This window comes from Bos indicus x Bos taurus, chromosome 7, assembly GCF_003369695.1.
Source record: "Bos indicus x Bos taurus breed Angus x Brahman F1 hybrid chromosome 7, Bos_hybrid_MaternalHap_v2.0, whole genome shotgun sequence".
Classification (NCBI taxonomy): Eukaryota; Metazoa; Chordata; class Mammalia; order Artiodactyla; family Bovidae; genus Bos; species Bos indicus x Bos taurus.
This window is the reverse complement of record NC_040082.1, coordinates 57750782-57773054: the sequence shown is the minus strand read 5'-3', so window position 1 is coordinate 57773054 and position 22273 is coordinate 57750782. Positions and strand designations below refer to the sequence as shown.

Below are 22273 nucleotides of genomic sequence, written 5' to 3'. Positions count from 1 at the left end.
GCTACAAAAATCTTACAGAGTCTAGAAAGAAAATTAAGTAAAAAACTCTTCTTTATCCAAACCTGACCTCCAAAGTGGACTCTGCTTAGTTCACTTTAAACTTTCATCCAAACTTTTAACACTGCTTTGAAATTCTTCTATTCCCTCTGTCCTGTGACCTCTGACATGAAGCCATGACATGATGTCACAATCACCTTTTACTTTGACTTTGTGAGAATTTCCTGACCTGGTTCTTTGTCTCCCTCCTTTTTAGCAGCTGGGAGATCTCCGGCTGCATTCATGGGCTCATCTCCAAGCACTCTGCAGTGGGGTTTCACTCTTGGTTTTATTTCTTTTGGCTGAATATGAACAATATTAGTGGATGACTCCAGAGATTCTTCTTCCTTCCTTTGTCTTTTTAAGGAGTACATTTCTGGTTTTGATGTCCATTACAGGGATAGTTAGGTTTGTGCTCTGTAACAGTCAAGATTTATAGTACAGAGGATTAGGACTGATTATTTGCATTTCAAAAATTTCCCTTCTGTGGCAGTCAGGAAGCCCCTCCAGTACCCAATTTTTTCCCACCTGACTTTTCCTTTCTCCTGCATTCAGGACCAGCAATGTAATTTGTGAAGCTCAGTGCAAAATGAAAATGCAGACCTCTTTTTTCCAGAGTGGCTACTCCATTTTACATCCTCAGAATCAATATATGAGGATTCCAATTTCTTTGCCACTTCACCAACACTTGTTATAATCTGTCTTCTTTTTAAAAATTCTTTATTGAGATGTAATTGGCATACAACATTATATTAGTTTCAGGTGTATAACATAATAATCCAATATATGTATGTATTGAGAAATGATTTCTACAGTGAGTGTAGTACATACATACAGATTTTTTTCTTGTAATGAAAACATTTAAGATTTATTCTCAGCAACTTTCATATATAGAATATTATGTACTATATTCACCATGGTTTCCATAACATCCCAATGACCTATTTATTTTATAATTAGAAGTTTGTGTCTTCACCCACTTGCCACCTCTTGCCTCTGACAACCATCAAACAGTTCTCTGTATCATGAGATTAAAAAAATTTTTTTTTCTTTTTATTACAGTGGTTCTAGTAAGTGTGACTAGGGTTGCACAGAGTCGGACACGACTGAAGTGACTTAGCAGCAGCAGCAGTGAGTGTGAAGTGGCTTCTAATTGTGGTTTTGATTTGTATTTCCCTGATGACTAGGCAATGCCAAAGAATGCTCAAACTACCACACAATTGCACTCATCTCACATGCTAGTAAAGTAATGCTCAAAATTCTCCAAGCCAGGCTTCAGCAATATGTGAACTGTGAACTTCCTGATGTTCAAGCTGGTTTTAGAAAAGGCAGAGGAACCAGAGATCAAATTGCCAACATGTGCTGGATCATGGAAAAAGCAAGAGAGTTCCAGAAAAGCATCTATTTCTGCTTTATTAACTATGCCAAAACCTTTGACTGTGTGCATCACAATAAACTGTGGAAAATTCTGAAAGAGATGGGAATACCAGACCACCCGACCTGCCTCTTGAGAAATCTGTATGCAGGTCAAGAAGCAACAGTCAGAACTGGACATGGAACAACAGACTGGTTCCAAAAAGGAAAAGGAGTACATCAAGACTGTATATTATCACCCTGCTTATCTAACTTATATGCAGAGTACATCATTAGAAACGCTGGACTGGAAGAAGCACAAGCTGGAATCAAGATTGCCGGGAGAAATATCAATAACCTCAGATATGCAGATGACACCACCCTTATGGCAGAAAGTGAAGAGGAACTCAAAAGCCTCTTGATGAAAGTGAAAGTGGAGAGTGAAAAAGTTGGCTTAAAGCTCAACATTCAGAAAACTATGATCATGGCATCTGGTCCCACCAGTTCATGGGAAATACATGGAGGAAACAGTGGAAACAGTGTCAGACTTTATTTTTTGGGGCTCCAAAATCACTGCAGATGGTGACTACAGCCATGAAATTAAAAGACGCTTACTCCTTGGAAGGAAAGTTATGACCAACCTAGATAGCATATTGAAAAGCAGAGACATTACTTTGCCAACAAAGGTCCGTCTAGTCAAGGCTATGGTTTTTCCTGTGGTCATGTAGGGATGTGAGAGTTGGACTGTGAAGAAGGCTGAACGCCGAAGAATTGATGCTTTTGAACTGTGGTGTTGGAGAAGACTCTTGAGAGTCCCTTGGACTGCAAGGAGATCCAACCAGTCCATTCTGAAGGAGATCAGCCCTGGGATTTCTTTGGAAGGAATGATGCTGAAGCTGAAACTCCAGTACTTTGGCCACCTCATGCAAAGAGTTGACTCACTGGAAAAGACTCTGATGCTGGGAGGGATTGTGGGCAGGAGGAGAAGGGGACAACAGAGGATGAGATGGCTGGATGGCATCACTGACTCGATGGACTTGAGTCTGAGTGAACTCTGGGAATTTGTGATGGACAGGGAGGCCTGGCATGCTGCAATTCATGGGGCCCCAAAGAGTTGGACATGACTTAGCAACTGAACTGAACTGATGACTAATTTAGACGAGCCTTTTTTTCACATGCTTACTAAACATTTGTATATCTTCTTTGGAGAAATGTCTATTCAAATCCTTTGCCCATTTTTAAATTGAGTTATTTGTCTTTCTGTTGTTGAGTTGTAGGAGTTCTTTATATATTCTGGCTTTTAAACCTTTATCAGACATATGATTTTCAAATTTGTTCCCCTATTCTGTGGGTTGTCTTTTCTTGATAATGTCCTTTGAAGTACAGAAGTTTTTAATTTTGATGAATCTATTTTTCTTTTATTTCTTGTGCTTTTGTTCCTAAGAACCTATTGCATAATCCAAGTTCATGATTTACTCCAACATTTTCTTCTAAGAGATTTTTTAGTTTTACTGCTTATATTTAGGTCTTTGATACATTTTGAGTTAATTTTTGCATATGGCATGAGGTAGGGGACATGTAATTTTAATTCCCACTCAGCCTATACGCTTTGGTAAATTCTTGAACCTTTCTCAATTTCTTCACTTTTAAAGCAGGAATAACAAATAGTATCTAAATTTTAAGATTATAATGAAGTGAAAATTTACATAAAACCATGAGTACAGAACTTGAAGCATCCCTACGCTTAATAAACACTTAATAAACAGTAGTTATTACTGTTACAATATGACCAATGAGCGAATGCCTTCATAGTGGAGGTGCCAGAAAGATAGGTAGCATTTCTGAGACCGGAGTCCCGGGAGGAAGAGGCTTGCCTTCTCTACTTGGGGGAGCAGGTGTACCCCAGGTAGTTTTCTGCCTCGTGATTTACCTCTAGTGATTGGTAGAAATTCTAATTCCGAGGCACATTCCCAGCAGGGGCCCCAGAATCTGCATTTGTGTCATCGTCTCCACAGGCATACTTAAGTGTGGTGGGCAGCGGTACGGTGACGGTGGTCGCGGCTGCAGCGCCGGTTTGACCTGCGGGGGGCGGCCGAGAGGCCGCGGCGGTCACGGCGTCTGCGCAGAGCCCTTCTTTCGCCGAGGCCTCCCAGCCAGATCCGCCCGGCTCAGCTGACAGCTCCGAAGACGGAAGAGGCGGTCTGCCGGTTGAGCCGGGCGTCTCCAGGCGGGGCCAGCGAGTGGAGGTGAGGGGACCCGGAGCTAGGTTGGAGGGCGGAACTTTCGAGCCCGGCGCGGTGGGGCAACCGGAAGGTACGGTGGGAACTGCGCTCCAGGCGCGCGAGGCAGAGAAGGGCGGCCGGGCCGGGACTGCTTGCTTAGCAGGCTTTAACTCCCCGGACCCGGGACCCGGCCCGGTAAGGTCCGCGGGGTGCCCAGAGGAGAAAGGCCCTGCCCCTTCGGGACCCCTGGGCGGGCTCACACGCGCGCAGCGTCCTTCGTTTCCAAGCGCTGGGGCAGGTAGCAGGGCTCGGGCCTGCCACCCAGCTGTAGGTGAGTCGCACAAACGACGACTCCATACGCCGCGCAGTGAGCCGTGGAGACACGGCAGCGGCGTGCTGACCCCCTGCCTCCCGGCCATGGGTGAAACCTTCATGGTGTGGCCTGGGAGAATGAGTAGGATTTTCCCAGGCCCGAGGGAAACCCGGCGGAGGAGGGGCTTCCCTCACTTTTGTAGCGGTTTCCGGTTTGCCTAAAAGTCATATTAAACTTGAATTCTCTCTTTTCCTGACACCGGGGTTTATTCTTGTTCCTGTGTTAACAGCTGAAGAAACAAGGTGATCTGAACCCCGTTTTATTTTTATATTAGCTCTGTGACCTTGAGCCAGCGTGGACTTAAAATGTCCTTTTTCTGTGTATAGTGGAAATAGGAGTAGGACTTTCTTCATGGGGTTGTGGGAATCTAACGGGTTAGTGCATTTAAAGGGCTTACAACAATGCCTGACACATGGTAAGAGTTCACTCTTTTTGCTGTTATTGTGACGACCAACCCAACGTGCTCCTGGTGGGATGTGGCAGTGCAGTCCCTGAACCTTGATTCTAGTCCGCCATTGCAGCAACCACATCTCACCCCAGTTCAGTTCTCACTTTTTCCAGTGTCTAACCTAAAGCACTGCTAGATTCTGAGAGCAATATAGAGAGAGGCAAGACACTTGATCGTCGCCCTTAAGGAACTAATTTAGTCTTGTAGGAGAGGAAGCGCAAGTTCAGAGGAAAAACTGTAATGCAAGGTGGGGTGTGACAATGTCATAGGAAAGTTACAATAAAAAAATGGTTTTCTGAATTTTTAAAGAAAGACATGCTAATTGGAAGTTTTACATGGAATGGGGGTTTTGGAGATGGGTCTTGAAGACTGAATAGAAAAAGAAATTCATGTCAGCAATTTTAATTAAGGGACTGGGACCTATGGCAGCTTCAGAAGCTGGGGTCTGGTTAGTTGGGTCATGAGGAGCTGCCAATGGGAAACAGCTTGGAGTAGAGTTTCTTAATCTTGGCTGCACATTAGAATAACATGGTGAACTTGGATGACCCATGTCTGAATTGCTCTGGGGTGCAGCCTGGGTATAAATTGATTTCACCTCATTTATAATGTTTGAACAGGAAGAAACAAAAAGCTTAATTACATTATCACCGTGTATTACAGCATTTACAGTTCTGTAAGGTGATGTGAAAAGACTTAATATGTAGTCCATAGTAGTCCTACTCGATACATGTAAATTGATCTAAATTTCATTGTTAGCTTATTTGGGAGTCACACATCTGAAAACATGGCTTTAAAATTACTGTTTTATATTTTTTGCATATTTTAAGGTATTCATAGCATTCTCCAGAACCCATCTATGGACCAGTCTCCCTTTCTCCTTTATTCCCTGTTGAAGAAGCCTGGTAAAGCATTTAGAATAGGACTTAAATGTTTGTGTGTGAGCACTTTTATTATTTTGTTTTTAAATACCCTGCTACCTTCCTTAAATTAACCTAATGTTGAGTGTCCCTGGCAGGATTAATTCGTTAGTGGACAAAAGGACCAACTGGAGGGGTAGGAAATGAAGGAATAGAAGAAGTGGAAGAGGAAAGGAAAAACAAAAACAAGAAAACCGCAGGAAGCGGTTTGTTATGGGGGCATGTTGTGCTGTCATCTCATATGACCTTGGTGTTCTTAGCTCCTCCCAGGGCTGAAGGCAGTCAGATAAGAAGGGCACTCTGATTATTGGGAACATGCAAATATCCTTTGAACCACATGGCTCAGTTAGACTGACGTAGGTGATTAGTATGCAGCTGTAGACTAGGATTGACTGTGTGTTAGGATGTGCTTGATTTTAAGTGATCGTTATGGAAATTCAGAATTTAAATTTGGAGAGGGTGCTAACACCATCTTTTGTATTTTTTTTCTGCAGATGGCAGGGTTTCTCTAGTATATCTAGTATGTGTTCTACATCTTGGCCTTTTATCCACCTTCAGCAGTCTCATCTCCATCATCTTAAGAATAAATGAGATTTGCATGAGTTCCAAACTTGGGGCTGAAATACAAACTCCAGTGCTGATATCCTTTTCTTCTAGTTGTTATTAACAGGTACTAACTGACCTTAAATAGAATATATCACTGTGTCTTAGGTAGGGACACAGCTTAAGCAGAACCATTATCATCTGCTAGAAAATGTACTTTTTGAAAATGGAATTATTTTAAATGAATTTGAGTTTTGCAGTGTCACTTTTTAATAACATGAAAAACCATGTCCTAACTTTTCTTGGTGCATTCCAATTTAGAAAATATTTCAGCCAAGAGGGAGCATATTTGCACAGTTATAGTCTAGTATTTTAATCAATAGAATGGTAATTTTTGGTGGTGGTTTTACTAATTTTCACAGATTCTCACTACATATTTTTTGCATGTTTGAATTATCTGACAGTGTGGTGTATCTTTCAGTTGCTGTAATTAAAAAGCATTTGTACAGTTTAATTATAGCATATTTTCACTGTTGGTGTTACCTAGAATAATGATAAATCTTAAAATTGATTTGGTATTATTTCAAAATTTTAATGTTATTTTGCTGCTTCCTCAGTTATCTGTCTTACATGTTATCATCCTTGTAACAGTCTCTAGAGTAGGGTGTTCTCAAGTAGGAGCAATTTTCTTCCCCCTCCCCAGTGGCAGGGGTGTGGTGGATATTTGGTTATGTTTGGAGATGTTTGTGATTGTCACAACTCTTGAGGAAAAGGGATGCTGCTGGCATCTAGTAAGTTGAAGCCAGACATGCAGATTCATGTCCTCTAATGCACAGGACAGCCTCCCACGACAGTTGTCTGTTCCAAAATGTCAGTAGCACTGAGGCTGAGAAAACCTGCCATAGAGATTCCTGTGGATTTAAAAAATTCATTTATTTTTAAGAAGTATATCAAATATACTTTGACTGCTTTTGTGAGCAAGGCACTTTTCTAAGTTTAGAGAGCAAGTCAAAGTAGTTTGTGAATTGTCCTTGAAAAAATTTTTATTGTGCTTTCTTTTCTCAGTTCAGTTCAGTTCAGTTGCTCATTTGTGTCCGACTCTTTGTGACCCCATGAATCGCAGCACACCAGGCCTCCCTGTCCATCACCAACTCCCAGAGTTCACTCAAACTCATGTCCATTGAGTTGGTGATGCCATCCAGCCATCTCATCCTCTGTCGTCACCTTCTCCTCCTGCCCCCAATCCCTCCCAGCATCAGGGTCTTTTCCAATGAGTCAACTCTTTGCATGAGGTGGCCAAAGTATTGGAGTTTCAGCTTTAGCAGCAGTCCTTCCAATGAACACCGAGGACTAATCTCCTTTAGAATGGACTGATTGGATCTCCTCGCAGTCCAAGGGACTCTCAAGAGTCTTCTCCAACACCACAGTTCAAAAGCATCAATTCTTCAGCGCTCAGCTTTCTTCACAGTCCAACTCTCACATCCATACATGACCACTGGAAAAACCATAGCCTTGACTAGACGGACCTTTGTTGGCAAAGTCTCTGCTTTTTAATATGCTGTCTAACTTTCCTTCCAAGGAGTAAGCGTCTTAATTTCGTGGCTGCAGTCACCATCTGCAGTGATTTTGGAGCCCCAAAAATAAAGTCTGACACTGTTTCCACTGTTTCCCCATCTGTTTGCCATGAAGTGATGGGACCGGATGCCATGATCATAGTTTTCTGAATGTTGAGCTTTAAGCCAACTTTTTCACTCTCCACTTTCACTTTCATCAAGAGGCCTTTTAGTTCTTCTTTACTTTCTGCCATAAGGGTGGTGTCATCTGCATATCTGAGGTTATTGATATTTCTCCTGGCAATCTTGATTCCAGCTTGTGCTTCTTCCAGCCCAGCGTTTCTCATGATGTACTCTGCATATAAGTTAGGTAAGCAGGATGACAATATACAGCCTTGACAATATACAGCCTTTTCCTATTTGGAACCAGTCTGTTGTTCCATGTCCAGTTCTAACTGTTGCTTCCTGACCTGCATATAGGTTTCTCAAGAGTCAGGTCAGGTGATCTGGTATTCCCATCTCTTTCAGAATTTTCCACAGTTTATTGTGATCCACACATATCATACCTAACTGAAAAAGTCAGCAATTATAAGAACCACAGCTGTCCTTTTTGAAAAAGGCTGTTACTGTGTTGATCTACTGGAATATTAGATATGCCTGTCACTTTTAGTTAGATAGAAAAGTGAGAATATTGATTAATTCTTTGCAGTTGTTTTTGAGGAACTTTCTTCTGGGGGGAATGGGGTTGTTGCGGGGAGGGCCATTAGACTTTTCAAGACTCTGTGCCTTTTCTGTTCTTAACTGACTTGAATGATTATCTTCAGCTCCTCAGAAAATTAAATGTCGTCAGAAGACCGAGAAGCTCAGGAGGATGAATTGCTGGCCCTGGCAAGTATTTATGATGGAGATGAATTTAGAAAAGCAGAGTCTGTCCAAGGTGGAGAAACCAGGATCCATTTGGACTTACCACAAAATTTCAAGATATTTGTGAGCGGTTAGTTAATATTCTCTTAAACAGATTTTTTCTCGATAAAGGTTCTTCTCAATTTCTTAGTGTACCCTAAGTTATTTATCATCTTGTGTTTATAGGCATTAGTGATACATGGTAGTATTACAGATTTAATGCCTGTTTCTGTTTTAATTGAAAATAAAGGGTGAACAATTTTCAATTTAATTCTGCCTTTTTGATCACAAATATTATCCTGCATATTTCATGCTTCCTAATCATCTAACTAGCAGTTCATCAGCCATGAGTCATTGGCTGTTAAATAGGGGTAATAAAATAGAAAATGAAATAATAAATGTGAAAACACTTGGAAAGGTTTGGTTGTTGTTAATACTATTTGGTTTCTAGAATCTTTTCAACCACCATAAACACATGACACTACTACTCTGTGATCTTTTGCTTCAGAAAAAACTTAAAAACTAGTACTTTTGATACTGTATTCACAGAAGACATTATGAATACTTTCTCAATATGTTTCTAGTGTAACAGCTTTAAGTAAAGAAAGTAAGTGTGATAACTGAAAATGAAACTTTGATTGTGAGGGTGTTATGTGTTGTAGCTTGCCCTCAGCCTGAGATCATTGCACTGGCATAAATTCTCCCAACTCTGATTCATTGGAGTTGGCACATGCTTATCTAAGTAGGTCATGGCTTTTTGATAGAAATAATGTCTTTTTCTCTAGATTGTGTCTTTAATTATCTACTGTAAAAAACAACAAAAGAAAACATTGTGTATTACTTGCTCACTAGTGTTAGGAATTATACTCAGAAGTGTAGCAAGAATAAGTTGTGTATCTTCATTTTAAATTTCATGATGCTTAGTAGATTTTTTTAAGGGCTTATAAGATTTTTTTAAGGTGGTGGCTCCAAAGTAAAATTAGGAACAGAAAGTGCTTTGGGGGAGGGTTTTTATCCCCTCAACCAAAGCATTACGTTTTTCTTGAGCACTGCTCAGCAGTAATGGACACTCAAGTGTTGACCAGCTGATCCTTTCTAATCTTTGTTTTTGGTTCAGGCAATTCAAATGAGTGTCTCCAGAATAGTGGCTTTGAATACACCATTTGCTTTCTGCCTCCACTTGTGCTGAACTTTGAACTGCCACCAGATTATCCATCCTCCTCCCCACCTTCATTCACACTTAGTGGCAAATGGCTGTCACCAACTCAGGTTAGACCCGAAACTTAATTTCTATCCATTTTTAGAAACTTAAAAAATCATCTTTAATTGAAGACTACCTTGATGATCTTGAATTCAGTGCATGAAGAACAAATGGGTTTGATGTTGTAATTTTTTCCCCTTCATGAATTGTAATGCTAATAAGTTGAAAATGTTTGGTGTTTTAGAAAGGAATGGCAATAATTAGAATGATTAATCATTTTGAATTGAAGTAGGAGTAATTTTTAATCAAGTATATTGTTTCTCTCCTTTGCTTGCTATTTTCCTATTGAATCTGTATTATAATGGAGACTATAGGTCCTCCTCATTTTCCTCAGATGTTGGTATTGCTTTTTATTACTTTTATACATTCCTTAAATGAAAGATTTAATTGTAATTAGGACTAAAATTGAGCTAATGTAGTTATAATAAACATTCCTTAAGAACACATAAGAGCGCCTTTGTAAAAGTCTGTATATTAGCAACAGTTGTTGACTGAGCTCACATAATGTGAATGCACACAAATAGAAATGCATATGATTCCTGTAGATATCTCATTAAGGCTTGAGATCTTATATTACGAGCTTTCATCCTCTGGGTCGTATATCCTTTTCTAGTAACAATGTCAGCTCTTGATTGAGACATAAATATGGCTTGAAGCTAAGATAATGTATTCTGGAATAGATAATGGATCAATAGCAGTTACTTTTCTAGAAGTCATGATGAAGATTGATAGGCTGATGTATTAAGACAAAAGCTGTCAGAGTTACTTGACCTCAAGGAACAGCTTGTCAGTTTTTCTTTTTTGGCTATGTAATTCTCATTCCCACCACTGTTCATTCATCACCAGGCTGATCCTTAGATGAGAGTGCATTTGTAAAATTGAACTTAGAGTTTAAAGACAAAGTTAAAATTTTAAAAAAAGAATAATACATGTAGAATAAAAAGGAGATTCACCTTGCATTTAGTATCTTTGTCAGAGGTAACACATGCAAGACAGTGGATTATTTACATTTAGATCACTGAGAGTTGATTAAATTATCTAGACATTTATAGTCCATTTCTCCACAGAGCTCTTGATACTTTATGTTTATGCATGTGTACACATGTACAGTTGCAGATTCCAACCAAATAGCATCTACTTAATGCTGGCTTTTAGGGTATAGAGAGAAGAGAGTTGCTCATTATTTTATGTTACATAGCTAAAATTACAGTAGGACTCTCTGTCAAGTAAATTTTTGTCCATATAATTGGCATTTTAATCTGTCTCTTAGGCTCCTTCTTCCTTCAATTCTTATTTGTTACTGGGCCCTGATTCCTTGGCTTTATGAATTGCTCCTGTTGATAATGAAGTTGACTCATGGACCTGTTCCTCACTGAATTTGATTGATAGATAGAAGTGGGTTTAGTTTTCTAGTATTTTCCCTATTTCTCTTCCAATATATACATACACACAGTGTCTTTCATGCTCTTCTCTTTCTGCTTCCCTCGTTCCTCACATGTATGTACATCTCAGATACCTCTTTAGAGAAGGGACGAGAAGAAAAGAGGATGGAGGAGGATGACTTCTTCCTTGGATTTGGTGACTCAAACATTCAGAGCTTCCCTTTTAGTATTTATTACATTTTAAAGATTTCATCCAGTTTCTTATTGATCATGAAAGCACATTTATGCAAATGTGTAAAAGCATTTGTTGTCCAGTCTTGAACAGTCAGTGTTTAATTTTGTGCCCATATAGAGTTTAGTGAATAGCACTATGCAGTGTAAGGAGGAGAATGTGGTTCTTTTTTACTTCAAATGTCAAATTTACAAAATTTATTTGCATCTGGAAGGCTTATTCTTTGATGTTTACCTAAAAAGAAAAGCTGCTTATGAACCTGAGCTCTACTTAAAAATCTTCTTATATTTGCCTTTCAAATTGAACAGACCAGTTTTAAGGAGGAAAAGTCAAAATAGTTTAAATTTTGGTTGCCTAACTTAGGAAATGTGAGCTTTGCCTATGGCAGTCAAATCATGTTAAGGGCTTGTAATCGTGTCCAGGTTCAGTATCAGTCTGCTTTCCTCTATTAACCTGGATCTGGTGTAAGCTCAGATTGCCTAGTTAAAATCAGCTTATAAATTGGAATAACAAGGACTCTGAGATTAGATTCTGTTAGTGATTTTTTTCACTTAAGTTGGCTTCTTGATACAGTTGAAATAATTAATTTTAAAGCTTGGATGGTATTTTTAAATTGTTTTTTGCTAATCTTTATTGTAGGGTACCAACAGGGCTAGTACTCCAAAGGAATAGAAATAGTTCATTTTAAAACTAGATCTCTTCTCCTACGTGAGATAGATAGCAGTACTAAAGTAAAGAAAAATAAAGAACAGAAAAGGCCCTCCATTTCGGTAGCCCATGTGTAAACCTTGTTCTCTGTCTGGTAGACTCTTAATTGTCTCTCTGGTTTTATGGGACTTCTTTTAGCTTCTGACCTTGTGTCTGTGGCTCGTGTTGCTGAATAGTTTAAGAAGTACTTTGATAAGAACACTGATGCTATTGTGCAGCACAGTTTATCACAGAAGTGAAAAGAATACTTTCTGCTTCCTAACAGGAAGTATAAAGGTCTAAATTAAAAAGATTTCAAGGGAAATTAGGAGTTGACAGCATCATCTTTCCAAACTCACCAGCATCCTCATGTGTTTTTCCCCTAGCTATCTGCTCTCTGCAAGCACTTAGACAACCTGTGGGAAGAACACCGTGGCAGCGTGGTCCTCTTTGCCTGGATGCAGTTTCTTAAGGAAGAGACCTTAGCATACCTGAATATTGTCTCTCCTTTTGAACTCACGATGGGTTCTCAGAAAAAGGTTCAGAGAAGGATGGCTCAAGCTTCTTCCAACACAGAGCTAGATTTTGGAGGAGCCACTGGATCTGACATAGACCAAGAGGAAGTTGTGGACGAGAGAGCCGTGCAGGATGTGGAATCATTGTCGAGTCTGATCCAGGAAATCTTGGACTTTGATCAAGCTCAGCAGATAAAATGCTTTAATAGTAAATTGTTCCTGTGCAATATCTGTTTCTGTGAGAAACTGGGTAGTGAGTGCATGTACTTCTTGGAGTGCAGGCATGTGTACTGCAAAGCCTGTCTCAAGGACTACTTTGAAATCCAGATCAGAGATGGCCAAGTTCAATGCCTCAACTGCCCAGAACCCAAGTGCCCTTCAGTGGCCACTCCTGGTCAGGTAACTCTTCACTCCTCCGACAGCTGCTCCCTAATTCTCTCATAATTCTCCAAAGGGAGGCATTCTCTCAGGAACTTCTTGATAGGGCTCATTAGGACAGTCTGAGACCTTGGAGCCAGCCCACCAGTTTTATTGTGTCCATGATCTTTATTTAAACAAATGTAAATGCTCCCTTTGCTGGCTTTGGAATGGGTGGTCCTTGGCAAGGATGAGCATTAAAAAAATAATTCTGGTGATTTACTCTGTATTATCTGCTAGGAGGGGGAACTACTACCCAGTCTGTGTGAGGTTGGGATCTGGAGGGCTTATCCCTTGCGATGATTAACCAAATGTTTACAGACTTTAAAGATAGCCTGCTTGGTTGTTTCTTCTTCTTCTTCTTTTTTTTTTTTTTTAAAATCAGCTCCTTTGAGGCATAAATGTACTCATTTAAAGTGTACATTTTGCTTAGTTTTGACAAATGGGTAGACCCAGGTAACCACCATCTCAGTCAAGATATAAACTTCCCATACTAGCTTAGTTGGTAAAGAATCTGCCTGCAAAGCAGGAGACCCTGGTTTGATTCCTGGGTCATGAAGATCTTCTGGAAAAGGGATAGGCTACCCACTCCAGTATTCTTGGGCTTCCCTTGTGGCTCACCTGGTAAAGAATTCACCTGCAATGCGAGAGACCTGGGTTTGATCCCTGGGTTGGGAAGATCCCCTGGAGGAGGGAAAGGCTGCCCACTCCAGTGTTCTGGCCTGGAGAATTCCATGGATTGTACAGTCCTTGGGGTCGCAAAGAGTCAGACATGACTGAGCCACTTTCACTCATTCACTCACTCATACTTGGTTTGATTTTGAAGTGAGATCGAGGGTTTTATTTTGTTTTGTTTTGTTTCTTATATATATAACTTTATTTTAATTGGAGGCTAGTTACCTTACAATATTGTATTGGTTTTGCCACACATGACATGAATCTACCACAAGTGTACATGTGTTCCCCATCCTGAACCCCCCACCCACTTCCCTCCCCATCCCATCACTGTGGGTCATCCCAGTGCACCAGCCCTGAGCACTGTGTATCATGCATTGAACCTGGACTGGCTATTTGTTTCACATATGATAATATACATGTTTCAGTGCCATTCTCCCAAATCATCTCACCCTCACCCTCTTCCACAGAGTCCAAAAGACTGTTCTATACATCTGTGTCTCTTTTGCTGTCTTGCATACAGGGTTATCATTATTTTCTATTCATCTGGTTTTTATGCTTGCTTCCTAAAGATCTCCTTTAGGATCAGAACTGGTTGGGAAATCATCAAACTTAACGATGTTTTATATTTCCCTCCAGGTCAAAGAGCTAGTGGAAGCAGAGTTGTTTGCCCGTTATGACCGCCTTCTCCTCCAGTCCACCTTGGACCTGATGGCCGATGTGGTATACTGCCCCCGCCCATCCTGCCAGCTGCCTGTGATGCAGGAGCCTGGCTGTACCATGGGCATCTGCTCCAGCTGCAATTTCGCCTTCTGTACCCTGTGCAGACTGACCTACCACGGGGTCTCTCCATGTAAGGTGACAGCAGGTAGGTTGTAACCGTGTGAACTCAGTCTCCCAGCCCTCCCCCACCCCCTAGAAAAGAGACTTATCACTTCAATTCTTAATTTGGAAGAATTGTATTCTTCTTTGTTGGTTCAACAGATATTTTTATGTCAGTTACTACCTACATTCTGGGAATATAGCAGTGACCAAATGCCCTCATGGAACTTACATTCTAATGGGAGAGATAGGCAAACCAAATAAATAAGAATATTAGATAGTGGTAAATGCTGAAGAGGAAAAAAAAAAAGGTAAAGCAGAGACAAGCTATAAAGTGTTCTGAAGGGGAAGACGTTTGGGACTTTATTTAGAAAAACCCAGTGGAGGCAAAGTGGTTTGAGTAGACTTGAAGGAAGTAAGGAAACAAACCATGCAGATATGGAGGGGGAGCATTCCATGGAAGGAATGACAGGGTAATTTCTATCTATGAGTATGGAATAATGTAGATCCTGGCAAATGCAGAGCATCTGAGCTATCACTGTTGTTTCCATGGTGCACACGTTTGATCAAGTGCTTTCTCAGTGAGCCCAGGAGGTCTCAGAATCTTCCTCAACACAGTACTTTAGAAAGCTACCCTCTATTGAGGTAGGCTCAGGAAGTGAAACCTGTTAGCCATTTCTGATTTAGATAAGGATTGAGAAATCAGGCCCTTGACATCAATTTTACTAGGCTTTGGTGACTTAGTGTTTCTCAAATTAACAGGGCTGATGATAATAACTACTTCATAAGGTTGTCGTAAGTTTGAAATGACCTATTGTAGTGCTGCTGAGAGTTGTTATAGTTGTTATACTGGTCAGTGACAGGGTAAATACAGAAATTGAGAGTCAGGGTTTAAAACTTTTACAGCAATTTCATTATTGCTGGCCACTGACTAAATTTTATGTCAGTCAAATACAATAAAAATTTAGGATTATTTTTTGTCTTTTTATGCATTTTTATAATAATTCATTTGATTATATTTTGCAAAAGTATTGGTCCTTGACAGAGTGGGAGGAAAAATCTGGTTCTCCACTGAAGTTTGAGAATGGGCATTTTGCATGTGAAATGCAAAATGGTAACTTTAAAAAATTTGTATATTATTTATTATTAAAGTATAATTGATGTATAATTTGTGCTAATTTTTTCTGTACAGCAGTGTGATTCAGTTATACATATATGTACATTCTTTTTTATATTTATATTTTTTCCATTATGATTTATCACAGGATGTTGAACATAGTTCCCTGTGCTATACAGTAGGACCCCATTCATATATAACAGTTTGTGTAACCCCAACCTCCCCAATCCATTCCACTCCTGGTTTCCTTGGCAACTACCAGTCTGTTCTTATTTTGTAGATAGGTTCCTTTGTGTCATATTTTGGATTCCACGTATAAGTGGTATCACATGGTATTTGTCTTTTTCTTTATGACTTTACTAGTAGGATAATCTCTAGCTGCATCGATGTTACTGCAGATGGCTTTATTGCATTGAACATCTTTTCTGTACCTGTTGGGCCATCTGTTTGTCTTCTTTGGAGAAATGTCTATTTATTAATAGTTATTTTTCCATTTTTCCATTGAGTTGTTTGTTTTTGTTGTTGAACTGTTTTGTTGTATGAACTGTTGATATATTTTGGAAATTAAGCCCATGTCAGTTACATCATTTGCAAATACTTTCTCCCAAACCATCTCTTTTTAGTGATGGTTTCCTCTGCTGAACAAAAGCTTATAAGTTTGATTAGGTCCCATTTGTGTATTTTTGTTTATTTCTATTACCTTGGTCAGAAAATGTTTTGCCTCTGTTCTCTTCTGAAAGTTTTATGGTGTTATGCATTAGATTTAAGTCTTCGAACCACAAAATGTTAACTATTAATGCCAATATTGCTATAGTTACTGATTGTTAGCAGAGTGTCATCTCCAAGAAAGGACCCTGACAGGAGAATGAGTAAATGGAGTATTTCCAGTCACCTATTGCAGAGTCTTGTAGAGGTTATGGGCAGATGTGATGGAGAACTCACCAGAGTATAATGTAAGCCTTTACTTGAGACTTTGGTATCCTTATCATTGAGAGGCTGAAATACCTTCCAGGTATTTCACAATGTTTGGGGAGTAAATCAAAGATAGACTTGTGGATTTCAGCAAAATTGGGAATCTCTTTCTTAGTCTCTATATGTTAAATATTACCATACAAAATATATAATACACTAATAATTTTATTATTTTGAGAACATTAGAGCAGGAACCTCTGTCCTTAGGATGTCTCGGAATATAAAAATGCTTTGAACTAGTAGAGGAAATTCAAATGACAGGATTTAAAAATACATGTCTGCTGCATCTCAGTAGAAGTGTTAAAGTCATGGGAATGAACAACACAGGGAAAGAATTCATAGGTGAAGGAAAAGTCCAGTTATAATTCTGCTCCAGAAGTTGTCTACTTCTAAATAATATGAGGAAGGTAAAATAACAAAAGAGCCAGAACATTGTTGAGAGAGGTCTTTAATTAATTGTGTTGAAAAGTTAAGGTAATAGAATTGTGAGCAAAAGCCTTTGTTGACAAATAAAGCCTTTGTTGACAAATAAAGCCTTCGGAAATAGCTGCCCATTCCATTTGAGTTAAGTGATAAAGCAGTAGAAACCAGATTGATGAGTATTAAGCAGAAAAGTTGGTAGAAAGGACTTTTCCTTTATCTGTTGGTGGTAAATTTTATTCACTGGCTTTTTTCTTATATATGCAGAATTGAACCATTGGTCTTTGCCCTTAAATCAAAGGTGCTTTTGTTTAGTTTGGCAGGTCTTGTTATTAAATGGTGAATGATGCTGACTTAGTAGAAAATCAGTGTCTGTTTCAACCTCTGTGTCATTTGATAAGTCAGCCTTTAAACTGTACTACTAGTTGTACTAGTTGCACAAAAATATCAACATTAATAAGTTAAAATCAAAGGAAAAAGGTAAGCTATTATTCTGTCACATTTAAGAAGTCCAGCTTTTCTACTTGGAGAATTCCTGTCTGTTCTTTGTCTTTCATGCATGTGTAATTTTTACCTAGTTACAACCTAAATATATTTTTTGCTGGCTTCTGTAATGAGTATTTTAATTGAGTTGTAGCCATCCTAATTATAAGTTTTAATAACTAAATATTATGTCATTAAGTGGTTCCACACATAATTATTCCCTTGGACATTTAATTTGTTTGCCATTGTTATATGCTTCTCTTTGCATATAATTTTACTTTGGATTAATTCCTTATGATAAAATCCAAGGAATAACATTATTGAATGGTCAAAGGTTACGATCATTTTTAATGGTTTTTAATGAGCTTAACAAGTTGTATAAAAGTTAATTTTCCATTTCACCTTCTAGAGAAATTAATGGACTTACGAAATGAGTACCTGCAAGCAGATGAGGCCAATAAAAGATTTTTGGAACAGAGGTATGGTAAGAGGGTGATTCAGAAGGCACTGGAAGAGATGGAAAGTAAGGAGTGGCTAGAAAAGAACTCAAAGAGCTGCCCATGTTGTGGAACTCCCATTGAGGTAAAGTTTGGGGACAGACTTGGAGGTCTCCCTACTTGCAAGCATGTTATGATTTCCTCAAGAAGCCTTTTAATTTTGAACTAATTAAGAAAACATATATTGGTATTTATTAAACCTTCTTGGAAGATTCAAATTTACTACTAATTATTGTTATTGGTATTAAATATATGTAGATGTCCCTTTTCATACAGTGCTTCCATACAGTGATGGTTTTTCTCAGCTTGTATCTACCTCAAAATTGAATGAGTTATGAGGAGGCCATGTTAGAACTATAGTCAACTCAACTCATCTATATTATTTTTTTTTTTAAAAAAGGCTGACTTCTCAAAACTATTTATCCTGGAATTTAACACATCTTTTTAACAAGTTCCTGCTTATGAAATACAGATATAAGTCAAAATAGATAAATCTATTGCTTCTTGACAAAACCTTAATATGTTTTAAAATCAAAATACATGTCTTTGCATTTGATTCTGTTGTTCCAATCCATTATATCTGAGCTAACCTGGATGATGATGCCCCAATTACTCCATTAAGGAAACTGGCCTTCTATTTAACCACTTTGACATGCCTCAGCTCTGATAAAATGGGAGACTTGGGTACCAAATGTTTACTAAGATTTATGTAAAAAGTTTAAATCCCACATATTAAAGCCAAACATCTTCATAATCAATCTAACTACATAATTCACATATACATGTTTGGTTTGTATTTACTGTTTATCAGAAGAGATTTTGCTTAGTATCTAAGTATTTCCTGTATTTCACTTGTAATGCCAAAGAGTTTAGGCATTAATGTTTATCAGTGTGTGTTAACCTGTGTTTCTCAACCCTGCATCAGAAAAGGGAGACGATAAGGAGAGGGTTGCACCAAATCATTTTGTCAAGTGCATTTCTCTTTTGCTTTTACAGCCTTGATATTTTTCTCTCTTTCCCACCAGAAATTAGATGGATGTAACAAGATGACATGTACTGGCTGTATGCAATATTTCTGCTGGATTTGCATGGGTTCTCTTTCCAGAGCAAACCCTTATAAACATTTCACTGATCCTGCTTCCCCATGTTTTAACCGGTACGTATGCACAGAACTCCTACTCTCAGCAGTTTTTTGGTACTTGATTTGCAGACCACAAGCCCAGTAAATTTTAGCTCTGTTTATTTAGAAAATTTTTTATATTTTCTTTCATATATTTTTCATATTTTTCTTTCATATATTTTTTCATATATGTTCCTCATATATGCATTTTCTTGAAAATGAGTTTTATGATGAAAATATACTATCTGAAGATTTTCTTTAATTTATTATCATCCTCAACTTTTTTAGTGAAAAATTTCAAACGTACAGAAGAGTTGAAAGGATAGGACTATAGTATCTTTCACCAAAATGAAAAATTGATAATATTTACCATATTTGTTTTATAAATTTATTGCTTAACTACTTGACCATAAGTTGGAGACATGATGAGTCATCTCTATATACTTCCACACATCTTTCCTAAGATAAGAAAAGTTTTGTACATAACAGTAATACCTCAAAAAATTTAACAGTGGCATACTGTCATCTAATAAAATATTTAAGACTTATCAGCTATTCCCCAAAATATCTTTTAAAGCTGTTTTATTATACCAGGATCTAATCAAGTTTAATTATTTTATTTGATTCTGTTTCATAATAAAGCAAAGTATTACCCACTTTTTGTTTGTCTGTATTGAGCGGAATGTCGACCTTCTGAAGAGTCCAGGCTGTTGTCCTATGTAACCTTACCTCCTGAAGTTTTGTTTCTCCATGGTGCCTTTTAGTTTGTTTCTCTTTGCTCTCTATTTTCTGTAAAGTGGAAGTTAGCTGTAGAATGGAGTTTGGCTAGATTTAGAGTAACATTTTTGACAGGAATACTTAACAAGAGGTGGTGTACTTCATGTTGTATCACGTCAGATCCATAACGTCAGGCTCTCACTATTAGCATGATCAGTTCTATCATTTGTTCCGTATAAAGGTAAGGTTTTTCTTTTGTTGTTAGTGAGTGATCTGTGGGAGGATTCCTTGGCACAGTGTGAATATCCTATTCTCCACCAGCTTCAGTTTCAACATCAGTTGATAATCCTTGTTAATAGACATCTGTGGGGTACCTACAATCAGTTCTTGACGTTATGAAACTATGAGTTGAAGAAACCAGCTGTGCCTATGAACCACTGGAAATAAAAGTATTGAAAATACAAATTTTAAGTAACATAAGAGGAGGAAAAGAAATTGGCAACTGTAAAACATTCTACTAGAGAGTAGAATTCTGGAGAGGATTCTGCTGGAGAGTACAAGGTGAAGATGGAAAGGATGGGGTGATTAGTATGTAGTAAAGTTACAGTGTTTTGAAGGAATGCAGCTTCTTGACTGCATGAATTTTTCAGTCTTGACTTATTCCACATATTATACACATTGAGTGTTAGTTTTTATGATACCTGTCTCCCACTCTTGTTTCTCCTTGGCCCTTGAGAGTTGTCTGGATCCTTAAGAAAGGGTTGTTCCTATAAACTTTAAGGCAGCTTGTTTGGAGGGATTCACATTTCAGCCTTCCCAGTAGAATAATTAAAGGAAAGGAAAAGATACTATCAGAATAGTGCAGAAAATATATTTAAAAAAAGGAAAGAAATTATATTCAGTTTCTATCAGGTATATTAAAATGTACCTTGTTTTATGCGTCCAGGTTGTTCCATGCTGTGGATGTTAATGGAGATATTTGGGAAGATGAGATTGAAGACTAGTTAACTTCTACTGCTCAAGATATGGAAGTGGAATGGTTTGCCCTAATCTTTTGTCAAGTATACAGAGTAACTTTGCAGGATATTTAGGGTGCCGTTGATTCAGTCTTCCTGTGTAGAAGATATGGAAGAACAAGGTTTTATTTTCACGTGTTACTACTGATTAAGGCACATGTATACATTTTTTCATTGCAGCATAATTGAGGAAGTATTAAGCCAAAGGTTCAGAAAATGAAAACTAGAAAATATTAAATATTACAATGTGCCCGAAGCTTTGAATAGTTAAAAGTTAAATATTTATTTTCTTCTCCAAGCTTTAGGGAAAGAGAGAGGGGTCAAGAGTTAAAGACCTTTTTATCTCTGAGAAGCATCCCTCTAAGACATTCTGTGGGAGCTCTGTCAGTAGTACTCCTTAACACCTGGGGTGGGTAGAAGCCTTACTAAAATTGTGCCGAGAGCCTGATCTTACTTACTCCATATTACATTCTTTCCAACCTGAATTTCTGCTCATTTTGTTTGGAGGAAGCCCCTTACTCTCTAACTGATGGATGGCCCAGTGTCATTTTGATCTGCTGCTTTTCAGAATAGAAATTTACAGATAATTTAAAAAATATTTTTTAGTATGTAAACACTGTAGGTCACCTGATATATTTATCAGTGGTCTATAGTCCACTGGTTTTGAGCCAAGTCTAGAATTTATTGACAGTGGCTTAGAAGAATTTCAGACCTTTTAAATTTCCCTGTTTCTTCTAGGCAGTAGAGCCTAGATTCAGAACAACTTGTCTTTGCTACCTTTTGTTCTACATTCTCTCCGGTTGACCCTTGCCCTACCTTTCATTGGTAAGGACAATTTTAATTTTAGCTGCAACAGCTCATATTTTTATTTCCCCTGCTGGGATAGGAGAAAACCTAATATATTCCCAAGCTGAACTTTAATTATCTGCATTTTGAACACTGCACCACCATAGTTCCAGTGCTAAGTTTCTGAATTCTTTTTGAAAGGGCTTCTCTAATGCACTATGGAAATTTGTTTCCCTATCCTCTCTTGTTTTTTTTTTTTTTTTTTGGCATCAGCACTGTTTCAGGGGATGATTTTGGCTTGATACCTAGATCCCTGTTCTTGGGTTTTGTTGGCTTTTTGAAAAATTGCCTTCCTTTATGGTTTGGTGAGTGGGTTGGTAGCAAAATAAGATTTTGGGTAAAAAGGACAGAAGAATTCAGCTATAGCTGTGAACATGTTCTTTTTTCTACCTTGTCATAGAAAACTGGGGAATCACTTTTAACCATTTTATGTGTGTGTATCCAAAGAGCACGGACTGTTTCTGGATTGTCAATGAGGATGCTAAATCTTAAAAAAATAAAAATTATTTAAAAATTGTCTTATAATCAGAGCAGAGTTGCTGTCACCAAGGCAATTATCACATTTAAAAACTATATGGCGTATAACACATATTCTTAAAGTGAGCAGAAGAAAGTCATGGAACAGCGTCTCCTCTTTTACCTAAGCTTGTGACTAAACTTAGAATTTGGGCCCCATATTTTGTTTAATCTACATGGACTTCAGTTCAGCACATTTTATATAAGAACAAAAGTTAACTTAAAAAATA

The 22273-nt window shown here is 38.3% G+C and overlaps 1 protein-coding gene across 9 annotated transcripts; it reads left to right on the top strand.

The window, feature by feature from the left end:
- The first annotated feature begins 3527 nt into the window (after window positions 1-3527).
- Window positions 3528-22057, top strand: RNF14 (ring finger protein 14). 9 transcript variants are annotated; one of them, XM_027546137.1, is made up of 9 exons: window positions 3528-3635; window positions 5844-6019; window positions 8270-8439; window positions 9466-9617; window positions 12297-12824; window positions 14157-14385; window positions 17741-17913; window positions 18854-18984; window positions 20612-22057. In XM_027546137.1, exons 3-9 carry the CDS (start codon window positions 8286-8288, stop codon window positions 20667-20669), a joined length of 1425 nt encoding a protein of 474 aa, XP_027401938.1. In that variant the 5' UTR covers window positions 3528-3635; window positions 5844-6019; window positions 8270-8285; the 3' UTR covers window positions 20670-22057. The 9 variants fall into 9 exon arrangements, with proteins under 9 accessions (XP_027401938.1, XP_027401936.1, XP_027401942.1 ...); XM_027546135.1 differs by having other exon boundaries at window positions 3528-3702; XM_027546136.1 differs by lacking the exon at window positions 3528-3635 and adding an exon at window positions 3701-3942.
- Window positions 22058-22273: the final 216 nt, after the last annotated feature.